Raw genomic sequence first — 16527 nt, forward strand, 5'->3', positions numbered from 1 at the left:
CAAACAATTTTCTCTTCTGAGATCTTACTTTTAACTCTTTTCATTACAAGTTCTTCGCAGCCATCCAGAAAATTTGAAACTTCGACACAGATCGCAATGGACAGAGAGAATCGAAGCGGCTGCTTCTAAGAACAAGGTCTGAAATCTTTCAGACTTAGTGGATCCTCTCTAGGTGTATGATCGCTCCGTGACAATTCGTCCGATCTGAAGATAATTGTCCGGACACTTTAAGGTCAAATATACAAAAAGTCAAGTATTTAAATCAGGGACGAGCTTTTCTTGTAGATTTGTCAGTTTGATAAAACTTAGGGCTGAAAGTCAATTAGAATTACTTAAGTTAAAATACTCTTTTTCCATTGGATAGTGCAAAGTGTGAGTTTTTTTTCTCTCAAACTTGCGACGCCCTGGGCTGTGGCGGATTGCTCTGGCGCCTGGAGCAACCTTGTTTCTGGCCTCGATCTGCCAGACGAAGGAGCACATAGAGGTCAGAATCTCTACCCAGATTGGCAGCAGTCGATGATCCAGCGGCATGAGGTGAGATTGGGAGGTGAAGGAGGGGCGATGGGAGGAAATTCTTGTGGCGGAGCGGGATGCCCCAGGAGAAGTAAGCTCTTCCAAAGAGGAAGCGTGACGAGCTTTTGAAGACCAAGAGAGTGGCGTTCGGGGCTCCAGTTCTAAGGATAATTGGAGCACCACAGCCGAAAACGATGGTGGCAGAGATCCTCGCGATGATTTCCTCGAGAGATTGCCATGAAGAGAATCGCGGCTGAGAACTTGAAGACGCGCGCTGAAGAAACAGAGAACCACATCGAGCAATCAAATCTAAGCCTCCAGAAAAGGTCCCCGGATTAAGTTGATGCCGAAGTTTAAGTTTAATGAGCCAAAAAGGCCGACAAGGAAGCACTCAAAGGCGTGGAATGCAAGCAGTGCAAAACGTTCTACGACGCACTGGAACTCCCAGGCGATGGCAACGGGAATTCGCTCTGTGATCATCACAATCAGGTGTACCGTGTCAAAGGCATCTTCCTCCCTCAATGCCAGAAGGCAATTCTGGAACATAATTGGCTTCTCAGAGAACTGAGCGCCAAAGTCCAGATTTCGTGGTGCTGGACTAGGAGAATGTAAGCACCGATCCCGTTATCTTGTACCAAGACGAGGCTCCCTGGAGCTTGGCGAAGTTGCGAGCTCGAGTTGAGGAGGCACCAATGAAGCTGGAAAAGCTATTTCTTTTGGAGCGCTGGTGCAGGACACTTGCTGTGAGAACGCTACTTACCAGCCAGAAGAACGCTAGTGCTACTTCCATCTTGATTCATCCTTCTCTTGTCAAGGACGTCGGGAGGACGTCTTCTCTCTTGCTTTTTTTTTCTTGCTGGGTTGCTTTGTTCGCGTTGGGTTGGCAGCTGGTAGAAAGCCTTTGTTGGTGTGAAGATGGATTGATGTTGCCGTGGGTCCGTGGTGACCCTACGTGCAAGTTGACATAGTTGTACGGGACGTTCCGTTTGATGATGGAGTATCTCTCAGCGTTGCCGCGTGACTGTGGTTTCTGGGTTTTGAGATCTTGCCATTAAAACTCCAGGTATGGGAGAAATCGAGCTCTCTCTTTCTCATTACGACCTCCTCCTCCTCACAACAATGCGCTGCCTGTTCCTTTGCAGCTCCTCTAAAGAATTGGCAGATCCAGAGAATTTGGAGCTTCGGTCGCCATCGTCGAGCAAGGCGGGAGTCGGAGGTTTGCTAGGAAAGGTTTGGAGCTCCTTCGCAGCAGATCGTGGTGGCCAGAGAGGTACGCTCGCAGAGGTCGAGAATCGAAGCGGCAGGACGCTTCTCTTCTTCGAGAAGAACAGGGAGGTCTGGAAGAGGAACTTGTTTCGGCTGGATCCTCTCCAGACCCTGCGCCTCTCGCCGGAGTGCCTGATCGATGGAGCCGAGACTTACACCCGGGTGGAAGTCTTGGTGCTGGATGATCGCTCCGGCAAGCCTATGACAACTCGTCCAATCTGGATCGAGCCTTTTGATTTCGTGATGTACAAAAAGATCATCGTCCAGGGCGCTGGAACAGCGCTGGAGATTCTCAAAGTGTGAGATGAAGAGCAAGAAAAGTCAAGTACATCCGGAAGGAGCGAAGAACATCCGGGAGGGTTTCGTGTTGACTTGAAAGTCAAGTCTTTCGTAATGTCATAAGGAAACACAGAGAAAAACGCGAGCCTTTCTTGTAAGTTGTGAAGATTTCAGTGCTCATCATCCATTTAAAAGTTCTATGGTTGAATTTACGCTTGAATGGAGGTTCAGTCAAGGAGTTCTAGAACCTGGAAGGTTTTAAAAAATTATTCACAAACTTACAAGGATCCAAAAGAATCCATCATGGAGTTTCGCAAACTCCACTGTGTTTTTTTTTAATCTAAAAAACCATGCAAGCAACCAAAGGAAAATACATTGAAATTTTCTTTAGTGCGTAAAAGGTAAAACCATAGAAGTTTTACTCGGTCAAGGTCATCTGGGCGCTGGAAATTTCTGCAAGAAGAGCCTGCCTCCACACCCGCTAATCACAAACTCTCGATGCATGGGGAGCTCGTCCGAATCGATGCGCAGCGGCGGGATCACGGGCAATCCCTGGTCTCCCCACACCACCTCCATCCACACAAACGTCCCGGCCATGATATTCGGCTGGACGACCACGCTGCTCTCCGGATCGATCGAGAAGAGCAGCCGGCCCCACACCTCGCGGTGCTTCTCGTGGATTTTGATCTGCGCATCGCTGTTATTCACGATCCGCGTGATGCTCGATGCATTGGCCTTCTTCCTCCGCGAGATTATCGCCCAGTTGAGGCTGGCCAGATTGTCGCTGCGAAAGGGGGAGTGGAGAGGGGATTCGGGGGCGCCACTGCCGGGGCTGCTGGATTTGGAGTGGGAATTGGGGAGAGGGTCTTCCGGGATGGCGATTGAGAGCCCACCTGAAGAGGAATTGGGCGCGAGTGGCTGTCGATTCACCTCGTGAGAGCTTCCAACCCTACAGCTAGTTTGCTTGGCGCACGACCAGAGGCAGCCCATAACGGCGATTCCAGGGGATTGGCGCTGCTCGTCCCAGTGGCGCTCTATAGCCTAGGTAAGCTTCCATCTCTCGCGGAGGATTTTGGATGGACTTGGCGAGACCTCTTCCGCCGTTGGATTGGGTCAAGTCCATGGTCAAACGCGCGTCTGTCAACAGTTGATCGCTCCCTCGGACAACGTTTGAAAGAAAATGAAAATACTGTTTATTGATAATTATGTTGTTAATCGTGTTTAGCTGAGACGGTTGAAATTCCGCCACATGGAGAGAACGTGGCGGGAATCGACGGCCGGGACATATTCTCTCCTCCCTTGTTGTGGACGAGGGCTTTTATTACTCCTTGCAAGATTTGTGCTAGAGCCTTCCCAGGAGCTTGGATTTCCCCGAGCGATGCAAGCGCCTAGGGCATCGCCGATCCGTCCATCCAAATGCGGCGGACTGGCAGCGCGCCACGCCGGTACGTGTTGATGCTGTAGCGCTGCGAGCGAGCAAGAAGGGTTTTCGCGGATCGATCGATTGAGATGACGAGGCTGATGAGGATTCTTTCCGTGATGGTTTTGGCTACATCGACGAGATTACGTGCCGAGGATGTGCCCTTTGGGACGGGATTGTGGTATATCTATGCCGGGATCTCGACCTTCCTGGTTGTGTTTGCTGGGCTCATGTCTGGTCTCACGCTGGGACTCATGAGCTTAGGCGTGGTGGACCTGGAAGTTCTACAAAGAAGTGGTACTCCCAAGGAGAAGCGTCAAGCGGGTGAGTTTCCTACTTCCACTTTACTTCCACTTTTGCTTCGTATAACATCTCTTTTTCCAGCGGCAATCTTTCCAGTGGTTCAAAAGCAGCACCAGCTCCTGGTGACTTTACTTCTCTGCAATTCAGCTGCCATGGAGGTGAGTGAGAAAAAATGGTTTTTTTCTTTGATGGTGAATGATTTTGATGCCAATTTCTTGCAGGCTCTGCCGATTTTCCTGGACAAGATGTTCGATCCTGTCACAGCAGTCATATTGTCCGTTACATTTGTGCTTGCGTTTGGAGAGGTTTGTGTTTCACCGTATTCTTTGGTTGCGATTCCCAACGTGTGAACTCCAGGTTCTTCCTCAAGCCATTTGTGCTCGATATGGGCTCGCTATCGGTGCGAATCTCGTCTGGCTTGTCAAAGTATTGATGGTGGTCTGTTATCCAATTTCTTATCCCGTTGGGAAGGTATGCACGACGAGGCTCTTTTTCTTATCCGTTAACATTGATCATGCAGTTGCTGGATGCTGTACTCGGACCTCACGACTCCTTGTTTCGTCGCCCACAATTGAAGGCCCTTGTCTCCATTCATGCGATGGATGTAAGGCATTTCACGCGATTTTGTTGCCTTGGCTTAGCAACTGATGTCAGGATGTTAACATTTCTATGCAAAAGCTAGGCAGGCAGAGGCGGTGAGCTCACTCACGATGAAGCGACTATAATCAGCGGAGCTTTGGACTTAACTGAAAAGGTTTGAGCTTTTCTCGATGTTAACACTTGCTAATATGCCGATCGGCTTCGTCTAGACTGCAGAAGAAGCGATGACACCTGTTGAGTCTACATTCTCTCTTGAAGTTAACTCCAAACTTGATTGGTATTTTATTGCAATTGTCTTGTCATGAAGCTGATAATATATCTGTCCTCTCCAGGGAAGCAATGGGACGGATACTTGCTCGGGGTCATAGTCGTGTGCCAGTTTTTGCTGGAAGCCCTCGTAACATCATCGGACTGTTGCTGGTAATCGACTTGATATATTTTTGTTCATATCACATCGATGTTTTTCCGCTTTCGTTTAGGTGAAAAGCCTATTGACAGTTCGGCCTGAAGCCGAAACGCCTGTCAGTGCTGTGTCCATACGAAAGATACCAAGGTACTTAGTTTTACTTTTGTATAAGGTACAATTGGGGGTTTCTGCTCAGAGTACCTGCGGACATGCCTTTGTACGATATCCTGAACGAGTTCCAGAAGGGAAACAGCCACATGGCAGCTGTGGTGAAAGCGAAGATGAAAAGGAAGCCAAGGCACACTGCACATCACACACATAATGTGAACCACGAGGAACGCTGGTCGGACGGTCCCAAGCAGCATGACGATGAAAATGGAAAGGCAGCCTTGGAGAAGAATGAAACGACGATTGATGTAGATGCAACTCAACCAAAGCCTCCAGATTCACGTGATGAAGATGATCCCGGAGATGATTTAGAAGACGGAGAAGTTATAGGTATTATCACTTTGGAAGACGTGATTGAAGAGCTGCTCCAGGTAAGAAGCCTAGCTGTGAATACCTTCGCCTTAACAGATTTCTTGTATCTGGTTTCCAGGAGGAGATAGTCGATGAAACTGACGAATACGTAGATGTTCACAGGAGGTAAGCATCTTCTTGCGGCCTCATGTCTTAAATCTCGTTTTTCGTGCCAGAATTCGTGTTGCTGCTGGATCCGTCTCGAAAGTCGCCACTAGTGTCCGTCGAGTGGGGTCGTCGTATCGTGTTTTGGTAAGCTTCTTCTGCTGTTTCTTGTGGCTGGTTTTACTTTGTTTGCATTCGCTTGCAGGGGCCTACTGGTGCGAAGTCCAACATAAACAGCCAAGTGTCCGGGGGTAGCCCGAATCGTTTTGTCCTAGAGGCAGATTGCAAGCAAAACGCTGAGAAGGCGACGCATAAGCCCACGTCGGAAGGCTTGACAGAGCCTCTTCTTGGAAATGGTGGCGTCGTGGTGGCATAAAAAGTCGGCTTTTTTTTTGTCGCCCAGAGTTTTATTCTCATACAATCTGGACTTTTTTGCAGCTTAGGAAGTCTTGAGCATGGATACAAGCAGTCGACGAGGAGGCTTGGATGGATGCCTCGAATGGAGCACGGCGTGATTGTTCACAACCATGACATCTCCTGGCTTCCACTTGTGAGGTACTTGGTGGTCGTTCATAAATGCAAGCGAGGCTTTAAGAGCGTCTGGTGGAAGCGGTGTTCCATCGCCATATTCCAAATGCCGGAGGTTTGGAATGGTGGGATCGGAAGAGCCAATGTTGTTGAACCACGTCTTTGAGTTTTCCTTGAGCTGCTTGATCGCCGGGCGGGGTCCGTGGTAGACTTTCACTCGTCCGTCGTCTAACCATTGTAGTTTCTTTGACAACTTTGAAGCTCTGCAGGGAAGTCCCGGATAAGAAACTTTGGTGCTCGAAGATCGAGAGCAAGAGAAGCAAAAAAAGAGATCGCTACTTACTTGAGCTCCGCCTGGGATCGATCATCCGTGCCAAACTTCTCCTTCCACTCGTCCTCGGCGAGAAAGTTGTAGTAGACGAGGCCTTTCTCCTCGAGGTTCCGTACGAACTCGGGGTACTCGCGGGCCATGCCGTCGTACACGGTACGGCCTTGTACGATCCCCGTCTCGCCTCCCTCCGGTGGAGCGATCTCGCAGAAGAACATCACCACGTCGGGATAATCCGGCAGCTGTGGAGAGAAACAACACAAAGATCGTGAGTTGCCTGGGCGATTCATGAAGAGAAGCGGGAAATCTTCGCGATCGGGAGGAAATCGTGAAGAAAATGCGAAGAAATCGCGAAGATCCGTGAGGAGGGAGGGATACAACTCACATAGGCCATCTCGTTGTGGAATCCAATGCGAATTTCCAGCGGCAGCTCGTTGGCAGTGAAGACAGGGCCGACGATATACGTCCTAGCCGCCGCGCCCGCCTCGTATCCCATGCTCTTGTATCCAAACGCCTCCACCACCGTCGCGAAATCCTCGGCATTCTTCACTGGGAAGCCCCGGAAGAGGATCGCGCCGCTGCTGTCGAGAAGGGATTCCAGACCGGGCTTGTTCTTCCGGATCGCCGCTGCCAGGGCTTCCAGCGAGGGATGATCGCTGCCGGGAACTAAAACCTGTGGAAATGGAGGATTGGAGTGAGGTGGATCAGTCACGAACTCCGCCACGGCCGCCAATAGATCCGCCATAGCTAAGCTCTAAGTCCTACTATCTTAGTCAATAATGTGTGATTATAATACTGACACGTCAGCCACAAGCAAATAGTCACAGGTGGCTTTCCACGTCAGCTAGCTATTGGTCTGGTTTGAACCGCCGACCTGTGGGGTTTATTGCGCTTATTCGCGGGAACATCACATTTCCTCGCGAGGCGCATCGATCGATCGGGGCGCGATGGCGAGGGCGCGATGATCCTTTGGCGCCAAGACGGGGAAATCTCGCACGCGCGGCGCCGGAGCTCTGAAGCTGGGGCGTTCTTGCTGCCTGATCGGATTCTTGCTTTTAGGGAATGCTGGGCTCGTCGGGCGGGCACTGGCCTGGGAATGGCTTCTTCTCGTCGGGAGGTGCGAAATCTAGGCCCTTTTCCGGGATTTCTTTGTTGTGATGTTTCCCTCTTTCCAGAGATTCGGAAGAAGGCGCAAGATGTTGAGGAACTCGCGAACGCGAGCTTTTCATGGACAGCGCAGAAGGAAATTCGCTTCTCCCGGGCGATTGAAGAGGTTCTTGGCGACCTGGAGCCCTCCCAAGAAGATCGCGACGCCCGAGCAGCTATTGTCGCCTCGTTCGACAGCTTTGTCAAGCAGACTTTATCTGGTGAGTGTCTCTCATAAAAATGCGTGATTTTTCTCTCCAGCTGTTCTCTTCTCTCTCTTTTCGTTAGAAGATGATCTTTTTTCTTTTCTTTTTTCTCTCCCCAGGCTCGTCAGTCGTTGCTCCTTTTGGATCATATGTAACCAACACATTCACTTGCGACAGCGATCTCGATCTATCGCTTTACGTGAATCGTATGAACCCTCTTTCCCGAGAAGAAAAACTCTACTTTCTGAAAAGGGTCACGACCAGTTTGCAAGCAATGCATGGTAAGCGTAAAGCTAAGATTAAAGTCTTTCATTCATTCTTACTCGTTTTCTTGTTGGCTGGCAGCACGGTATGATCAAATACAGCCCATTTACAACGCTACTGTTCCTGTGGTGAAGTTCGTGGACCGTAAAACTGGAATACAGTGTGATCTCTCTGTAGACAACAAAGATGGTGCATCAAAATCGTTGGTACTAGCCGCTCTATCTTCAATCGACAAGCGCTTTCGTCCACTCTGTCTACTGGTACCATAAGTGTTGAATGTCAGTCGTTTTCTGAGATGTTCCATTCCAGCTGAAAAAATGGGCCAAATCTCACGAGATCAACGATGCTAGCGCTGGTACCTTGAGCTCGTATGTCATCACACTTTTGGCCATATTTCACCTTCAGGTCAGGTTGTCTAGGGAGTTGTTTTGGAGTGCTTTTTGACATGCTTACTTTGCAGACATGCTCCCCTCCAGTCCTCCCGCCATTGTCTATGATTATTGGAGGTTTTCGCCACTCTTTAACTTTTATATTATTGTTGAGTGCTCTTTAGCAAGGTTTTGTCCTCGTCACAGATCTCCGTCCTCGTTTTCTCTTCTCTCATATATTGTTGGTTTGATGAGATTCGTTAGTATTTTCTCATTACTCGGCTTGCTTTTTGCAGGACTGGACCTTGATGCTTCCTATTGCAGCGGGTTTATAAGTGCCCGCGCCAAAGCTTTTCAGGGCTTTGGTGCTCGCAACATGGACAGAATCTCCGAGCTCTTTAGGACCTTCTTTGTAAAGGTGTTGGACTCAGTTCTAATTTGTGTGTGTTCTCACTCAGTTTTCCAATGCGTAGATCACCGCTGTCAAGGCACTCTGGCAGGAAGGACTCTGTGCGAGTACTTACCATGCACAGTGGATCTCAAAGTGGCCAAGCTTTCACAATGGTTGCATTTGCGTAAGTTTCGCCTTCCGCAACATGATCATGCTCCTGATGACGTTCGCTTATGTTTTTCAGGTGGAGGATTTTTACGATCCGTCACGGAATGCTGCCAAAGCCGTGACACCCAAGGACTTCGAGTGCATCTACCAGTGCTTGGAGAACTCGGTAGATGCGTTCCGAAGGCCAATCACGGATATGGAATCGTTCAAGAAGATGATCGTCGGCGATGGATGTATGCCGAAGGTCACTCCACCACCACGGCCTGAGCCACGATTCCCAGACCCGCGCGACATTCGTCCCAGCCTCGCAGTGCCTCTCCTCCTCCAAGGCCGACCTCACAGGCCTGCATCGGGACCTCCAAACCGCCGGTTCTGTGAGTATTTGCTCTTCACTAGCTTCTAGTTGTTTGCTCACCATCCATGGATTTACAGAGAAACTGAGGAAACGCAATCAAATTAATTCGTCCGAGTGTCAAAGGCGAGCTTTAAAGTTAAGGTAAATTATTGTTTCCAGGGAACTGCTCGGAGCACAAAGTGCTCTGGAAGTTCTTCATTATAATTTATCTCTTCCATCTCATGTTTGATTGTTGGTCACTTGCAAAGAAAATAGCTTTCATTCATCTAGTATCACTGCATCAAAGAGATTCTATTACACCGCTCCAGCCATTCTTGCTGATAGTTCTTGGTCCATCATTTTGATGATAAACTGTTGCAGCTTAAACAGATCAAACTCGATATGGTAGTCACCCTTGACATCTCCAGTGAAGTGAGCCATGGGAAACTTGATCACAAAGCCTTCGCTGGTCTTGCAAAACTCCGGCCCAAACATGATCTCCCTCATGTCACGGCTGCCTTCCTCCTTGGCGAGAAACGTGAATTGGCAGTCGCTCGTAACTTTGACACCAATCACCACCTTGCAACCAGACTGCTCCCACGTCTCCACCACCTCTCGCAATGTCTCGATCGTCTCGTTCCTGTACGCCACTTCGACCACGGCCCTCGCTCTCGCCATGTCCGAGTTGGAGAAATAGCACTGATCCGGTTCCTTGTCGCCCGTCACTGTTGGAAGGCGCGAAGCTCCGGCGGGCGTGATCACGTCTAAACACTCGTCCACGCCAGGAAGAGTGCAAATCTGCGAGATGATGTGAGTGTTGAACCATTGCGAGACGGTCTCGTGAACGATGGAAGGGTCCCCGTGCATCCACACATCGCCTTCCTTGTATTGCAATCTCCAGTGGCACTCCAAGCCATCCATCCAAGCATCATAAACTGCCCATGGTACCTGTTGGGCAACGAGGAATGGCCCCTCCTTGTCTCCCTCTTCATATGCGGCGATGGCCTCCCTCAACCCTGCTTCCAAGGACTCCATACGACAGAAAAAGAAAAAGGAAACACTCGTCAGAGATTTAGGGTTTATCCGTCTAGGGAACATAACAAAATAAAGGTTTGTCGGATCAAGCTATAATATCTCAGAAATTTAAAATAACGTTCCAAATAACGTTTCTTTTTCAACATATAACACTTAACTAATGATATATTTGGAGCAACTAGAGTTTAATATATATGCACAAAAAGAAAACATGCACTTTAATACTTAATCATATTTTAATTTGTGTTGATGTAAAAGATTGTTTTAATTCTATTGTAAAGTTATGAAAGATGGTTAAAATATAAAAGGGCTTTATATTGTAAATGGATGTCACCAAATAAAAGTTATTATTGCTTATATACAATTTACACTTTAGAATTGACAGCGAAAGTGCCAAAAAAAAAGTGTGGAGGGGCTATATTGCACACCCTTATTGCACACACAAATTTAAAACATAATATTATAATTTTCTCAGTTAAAATATCAATTCAGATAACATATTATATAAATTTATAAATTTATTTATTAATAATAAACTTATTTTTGTTTATATATATAATATACATATATATTTATTAGAGGTAAATTTAATCTTACATACAATGAAAGAGTAATTTAAGTAAATTAAAATTATAAGATATATATTTAAAGAACAAAAAAAATGAAGAAATAGTTCTAATTACAAAAGTAGTTTTAGTTAAAGAATTTAATTTTGCCAATTTTCTAAGTTTTATTAAAAAATTCTAAATAATATTTGTTAAATTTAACATTACTCTAGGAAAAAATTATGTAACAAACTTTTTACTAATATAGAATAACATAACATTAATATTGTGAGTGCTCGGGATATAGGAATAGGTATATTAATTGGGGTTTAGACCCCTGCTTAAGAATGGATGGACCAGATTCAATCCCAAATAAATGATCCATATACTATAATACTATAATTAGTGTATTATCTAGCCAAAGTATAGATATATATATTTATATGTATTTATAAACATTACACCATCCTCCCCTCTAGAAGATAAAAGGTGATAATAATAAGGTAGAAGGAACACACCTCCTTATCTAGGAAGTTATATTGGGCATATACTACCACAAAAATCTAAAACTCTTATAAAATCACTAATAAAATTGCTAACTGCCATAACTGAAATAAAATCCACAACTATGGCATAAGCATTAATTGATTATAAAACCCTAATGAACTAGTTGCAACTCTATATGCAATAGCTAAATGTTCAAACCAACCACTAAGCCATAACTTTGAATCAAAATAAAGCATTTTGAGAGCCACTATAATCCATAAAACACCATTGTAGTAAATAATATATCCCATTTTTAAATCTACTTATCAATGATCACCATTAACTCAAACTTATGATTATAAGCAGAAGCTAGTTTTATGTCTTCCTTTTAGTCAACATTCAAGACTTGTCTTAACTTAAACTCATGACTTTTGACTTTGTTTAATGCTATATATAGGAGGTTGAACTCACTATATTTGTCCTTTATAATCTCCTTATCCTCTTTTTGAAGGAAAAAAAGTTTTAAAGCACTATTATATTTATTCAGTCTCATTATGTCGAGGCTAGATATTCCATACAGATTTTCTATACAATCCATATCATTTTTTTTCACTTCACTATTGTATTTACTCATCCTCATTCCATTGTTGGATCTATACTCTTGTCTATCCTCTTTACCCCCTTCTTAAAAAAAAAAGTTTGAAGTTTTCGAGCAAAAAGGAGAAAGAGAGAAAAATGGAGGATTAGACATTGTGGAAGAAAAATGGATAAAAAAGTATCAAAAGAAGAATTTTTAGCAATTGTTAAAATAGAAATAAAGTAGAAATGGGGAGAAAAGAAGGAAACATGTTCAAAACCTGGAGAATACAAGATTTACTATAATAAAATACTTTGGCTAACATGAGATAATTAAGAGAATTGACACTACTCAATTTCTTCAATACATAATTTAACACTTGATGCAGAAAAACCAATAGAAAAATCCACACTCTCAAAGGAACACATAAACCCCTCAACAACTCAACCTTTGAGATTGGGGAATATTTAATACTAGAATTGATCAAAGACTCCACCAAAGAAATAAAATTAAGATTTTCAACTTCACGTACATACTCAATATCAAAATTAGTATGATAAAGATAGAAAACACTCAACTCAACACTGAATTAAACATGAGAATTATAAAAGTGTAGCTTGGTGTTATTTGGCATTTATGCATTTACTAGTTAGTAATTACATTGACATTCAAATGAACTAAATGGCAAGATTGAGTTAGTTGTATTCTAGACAAATTTATTTAAGACAAATGTAAACTCCTTAATTTAGACTTCTTCGGAGGTAATCCAGCCTAATACTATTCAAACATAAGGACGCTTAATTAGTTATAAAAAGGGTGCATTCTTGTTTATAGGCCCTTTCCCTCTATATTTAAATCCCATGGATCATCTCTCAAGTCATTCCCTTTAATTGCTTAGAATCCACCATATTTCCTTATAAGTTCACACCCTTGTGAAAGGAAATATAAACAACCAAAGGGAACGACTTAAGAGACGATCCATAAGGGTTCAAATATAGAGGGAAAGGGCCTATGAATAAGAGTGCACCCCTTTTTCCAATCGGTTAAGGGTCTTGAAATATTTGGGGTTAATCATCCTTGTGTTTGAATAGTATTAGGTTGAGTGACCTCCTAGGAAGTCTAAACTCAAGAGCTTATAAGAAACTAATAGCCACAGCTCTCCCGAGAGTGTTGCTTTTTTGACACCTTACCCCTTAGGTCGAGCCCAGTTGGGAGCAAATTGGACCTACCAAATGTCAATCAACATATAATGTGATTCCCCAAAACCTTTTTGATACCAAATGTAAACTCCTTAATTTGAACTTCTTGGGAGGTCACCCAACCCAATACTATTCAAACCTAATGACGTTTAACAAGACCTTTAACTGATTGGAAAAAGGGAGTGCATTTTTGTTCATGAGCCTTTTCCCTCTATATTTAAACCCTATGGATCGTTTCTCAAATCGTTCCCTTTGATTGCTTACACCAAACTCCTAAACTTGAAGCCAAGAAGCAAAAGAACTAGAGCATGGAGTGACTCTTAAGCATACAGCACAAGGAGTGAAGGAATAGTAGCACGGAGTGGCTTGGAACAGTCCTAGCATTTAGCATCCCAATGCCAGGACTAGCATGCAAAACAGAGCCAAACAGAATTTGGTGTTATTTTAGCATACTGGTAGCCTAATGTAAGGATATAGGTACTCCACCAACTAGCATGGTATGGAACTTGGGCTTAAATCCAAGTTAGACGCAAAACAAAGACAAGCACACAAGCAGGAGTTAAACTATACCTTAGGTTCGTCAGCCATTCCCAAGGCCGCTCATAGCAAGTCATAGCCCATTGCACCATTGACAGTGCGCAAGGCAAGATGGAAATTAGCGATGGAACCCATAGTGCCACCTTCCTCAACAACCATGGTAGAGCTCTTTCTCACCAAGCCCAGAAAGCTCGAAATAAAGTGGTCTCCACACCACACTTTCCTCCTGACCTCACAGAGGCTTTTCCCAAGTTGGCGGTGGAGTTGACCATCTATAAAATAGATGCTTTCTCATGCAATGCAATTGACATTAATGGAGATGAGTTAGATAGCTTGAGACATCTCTCAGCCAGCCTCTCTCGGGACACCAAGGCGAAACACCGTGGCCTAACGGCCGGGTATAGGTACCTCTACCCCCCCATTTCCATCCCGAAGGGAATGCCCAAGCCCCTAGGAAGGACGAGGACCAATGAGCCACAAGGTACTCAAGTGGGGCACCACTCCACATGAGCTGGGAGCACCACAATCGGTTTCCCTATTGGGAGTGGGAGCTGCTCTTGAGCACTTCCCTGGGTGGCCCCTTCAGCACCACCCAAGCCCATGCTTACTCCCACCCAAGGCCCCTCGGCCCCAGTCTCAACCTCAAGTCAGTTTGGAAGCACCACTGGAGAGTTCCTTCAAGATTGGTTCCTGGACCTCACTATCCTTACTATACTTTTGGAACCCCCTGGAACCCCCCCCCCCTGGGAGACGCACGCTTTGGGCTTTCACCCCTTGACCCGTATTAGTATTCAGACTCGGTCTTGGACTTGATTTCGGACTCGATCTCGAACCCGACTTCGGACTCGGTCTCGGACTCGATCTCAGACCCGATCTCAAACTCGACTTCGGACTTGACCTCAGACTCGGTCTCGGACTTGATTTGGATCTCGGACTCTGTCTTGAACTCAGTCTCGAACTCGGTCTCCAATTTGGCCTTGGGCTCGATCCCAGACTCTATCTCGAACTCGGTCTCAGAGTCGGTCTTGGACTTGATCTTCGACTCAATCCCATCCGATGAACTCTTTGTCATTTTGGTCATGCTTTCGGGGATCCTTTAGCCTACGACATCTCGGGGAGTCAGTTCCTTACACACTGGAGCACAAAATGACTCCCGAGCATATAGCCTAAGGAGCAAAGAGACAGGAGCATAGAGCGATTTGGAACAGTCCTAGAATATTTAGCATCCCAATGCTAGGACCAGCACACAAAATGGATTTAAAAGGATCTTGCACTATTTCAACATACAAGTGGCCTAACGCGAGGATATATGTTCTCCACCAACTAGCATAGTATGGAACTTGGGCTTAGACCCAAGCCGGACACAAAACAAGGACAAGCATGCAAGCAGGAGTTAGACTATACCTCAGGTTGGTTAGTCATGCTTGACCTACCCACTATCCCTACTATACATTTGGAACCCCTATAGGCCCCCCCCCCCTCTGTTATGATCCGGCACAAAAAGACAGAGATCTAGTCGCCCTAGACTATGCTAAGCCACCTCTTGAGGTTCCTCACCACCCAACCACCCCCGAGCTACCTCAAAAGCTCCACTGTGCCGTCGCTCCACTATGAGCCCTAGGGTAGGTTAAGTCCCTTACCCTAACATGCCTTAATATACCCTTAAGCCTCCCTTTGACCGATGTTGACCATGTAGTCAAAGTTGGCGCCTAACAATTCTTCCCCCTCAACAAAGTCCTTGTCCCAAGGACAAGTTGTACCGGTGATCACCCTTTTTGGGGAACTCTGCTCAAGATCTTAGTCCATCTTCCACAGCCGTATACATCAAGGAGGCATTGGGCCCGTCACTCCGAGATAGTACACCTTTCAACTGGCTGACATAAAATACCGGATGAATTTTCACCCCAGCTGGCAGCTGCACCCTATAAGCCACTTTACCAATGTGCTCCAACACTTCATATGGACCAGCATATCGATAGAAAAGTTTATCACTCCTCCCTATCCGTAAAGGCACTAAGGTGTTCCACCGCTCACTTGACGGAAAGATCACTCGCACAAAGACGAGATCACCCACCTTATATTCCCAGAATTGGCGATGCTCATTGGCAAACTTCTCCGCTCTATCCTAAGTTGCTTGCAAATTCCATTTGCACACCACCAGAATCTCATCAAGTTCTATGGCCAAATCAGTTGCCTCGGAATCAAGCTTATCTTGAACGTCCTTACTCAAATGCAATCCCAACTCCACTACTGTTCGAGGATGCCTTCCAAACATGGCAAGGTAAGGACTTAGTTTGGTTCCACTATGTTGGCTATTGTTATAAGCAAATTGCACCAACGGAAGATATAAATCCCACTGTCCTTGCCTTTAACCAATGCTACAATGTAGCATATCCTCCACCACCTGATTCACAAGCTCAGTTTGCCCATCCGTCTGAGGATGATCTCCACTTGAGAGTTTCAAAGTCACTTGCATAGCCTTTGCAAAGCTTTTCCAAAATCCACTTATGAACTTTGAATCTCGATCACTAATGATGTCCTCCGGCAAACCAAAATCAGGAAAAACCTTCTCCAAGTAAACCGTAGCCAAGTCTGAGGCAGTGACAGTCTTCCAAAGAGCCAACAACCGCACATACTTCGTCAACCAATCCACTATAACCCATACTTGCTCCTTTTGCATCTGTGTTCGTGGCAAACAAGTGATGAAGTCCATAGAGATACTACACCAATGGCTCTGAGGAATAGGTAAAAGTTGCAAAAATCCCCCTGGCTCCTTAACCCGTTGACAAAGCTCACATGATTTACAATACTTGAGGATATCAGCCTTCATATTCCTTCAATAAAAGTTGCGCTTAATCAACTCATACATCTTCTTCCCCCCAAAATGACTGGCCTCTGGACGATCATGATAGTGGAATAAAACTTGAGTAATTAATGCATCCACCCGTGGCAAATATACTCTGCCATTGTAGTAGAGAATCCTATCCACCAATGAGAAAGGAGC

At 45.5% G+C, this 16527-nt stretch overlaps 3 protein-coding genes across 3 annotated transcripts; 2 read left to right on the forward strand and 1 right to left on the reverse strand.

The window, feature by feature from the left end:
- The first annotated feature begins 3397 nt into the window (after nucleotides 1-3397).
- LOC9655397 (DUF21 domain-containing protein At4g14240) lies at nucleotides 3398-6100 on the forward strand. The gene is made up of 14 exons (XM_002965435.2): nucleotides 3398-3802; nucleotides 3863-3939; nucleotides 4003-4086; nucleotides 4139-4252; nucleotides 4302-4385; nucleotides 4464-4535; nucleotides 4591-4658; nucleotides 4714-4801; nucleotides 4861-4934; nucleotides 4984-5326; nucleotides 5386-5432; nucleotides 5483-5558; nucleotides 5617-5790; nucleotides 5850-6100. The coding sequence occupies exons 1-13, from the start codon at nucleotides 3568-3570 to the stop codon at nucleotides 5785-5787; spliced, it is 1533 nt and encodes a 510-aa protein (XP_002965481.2). The 5' UTR covers nucleotides 3398-3567; the 3' UTR covers nucleotides 5788-5790; nucleotides 5850-6100.
- On the reverse strand, nucleotides 5780-7100 carry LOC9634256 (clavaminate synthase-like protein At3g21360). Its single transcript, XM_024670556.1, has 3 exons — nucleotides 6653-7100; nucleotides 6283-6509; nucleotides 5780-6202 (listed from the first exon to the last, which is right to left on the reverse strand). The coding sequence occupies exons 1-3, from the start codon at nucleotides 7010-7012 to the stop codon at nucleotides 5851-5853; spliced, it is 939 nt and encodes a 312-aa protein (XP_024526324.1). The 5' UTR covers nucleotides 7013-7100; the 3' UTR covers nucleotides 5780-5850.
- Nucleotides 7101-7147: 47 nt separating this feature from the next.
- Nucleotides 7148-9391, forward strand: LOC9655398 (protein HESO1). The gene is made up of 9 exons (XM_024670553.1): nucleotides 7148-7634; nucleotides 7739-7900; nucleotides 7965-8143; nucleotides 8193-8288; nucleotides 8344-8389; nucleotides 8548-8669; nucleotides 8725-8826; nucleotides 8887-9184; nucleotides 9243-9391. Coding segments are annotated over exons 1-9 (1413 nt in total). The 5' UTR covers nucleotides 7148-7228; the 3' UTR covers nucleotides 9245-9391.
- Nucleotides 9392-16527: the final 7136 nt, after the last annotated feature.

The sequence above is a fragment of the Selaginella moellendorffii genome, unplaced genomic scaffold (assembly GCF_000143415.4).
Source record: "Selaginella moellendorffii unplaced genomic scaffold, v1.0 SELMOscaffold_6, whole genome shotgun sequence".
NCBI lineage: Eukaryota > Viridiplantae > Streptophyta > Lycopodiopsida > Selaginellales > Selaginellaceae > Selaginella > Selaginella moellendorffii.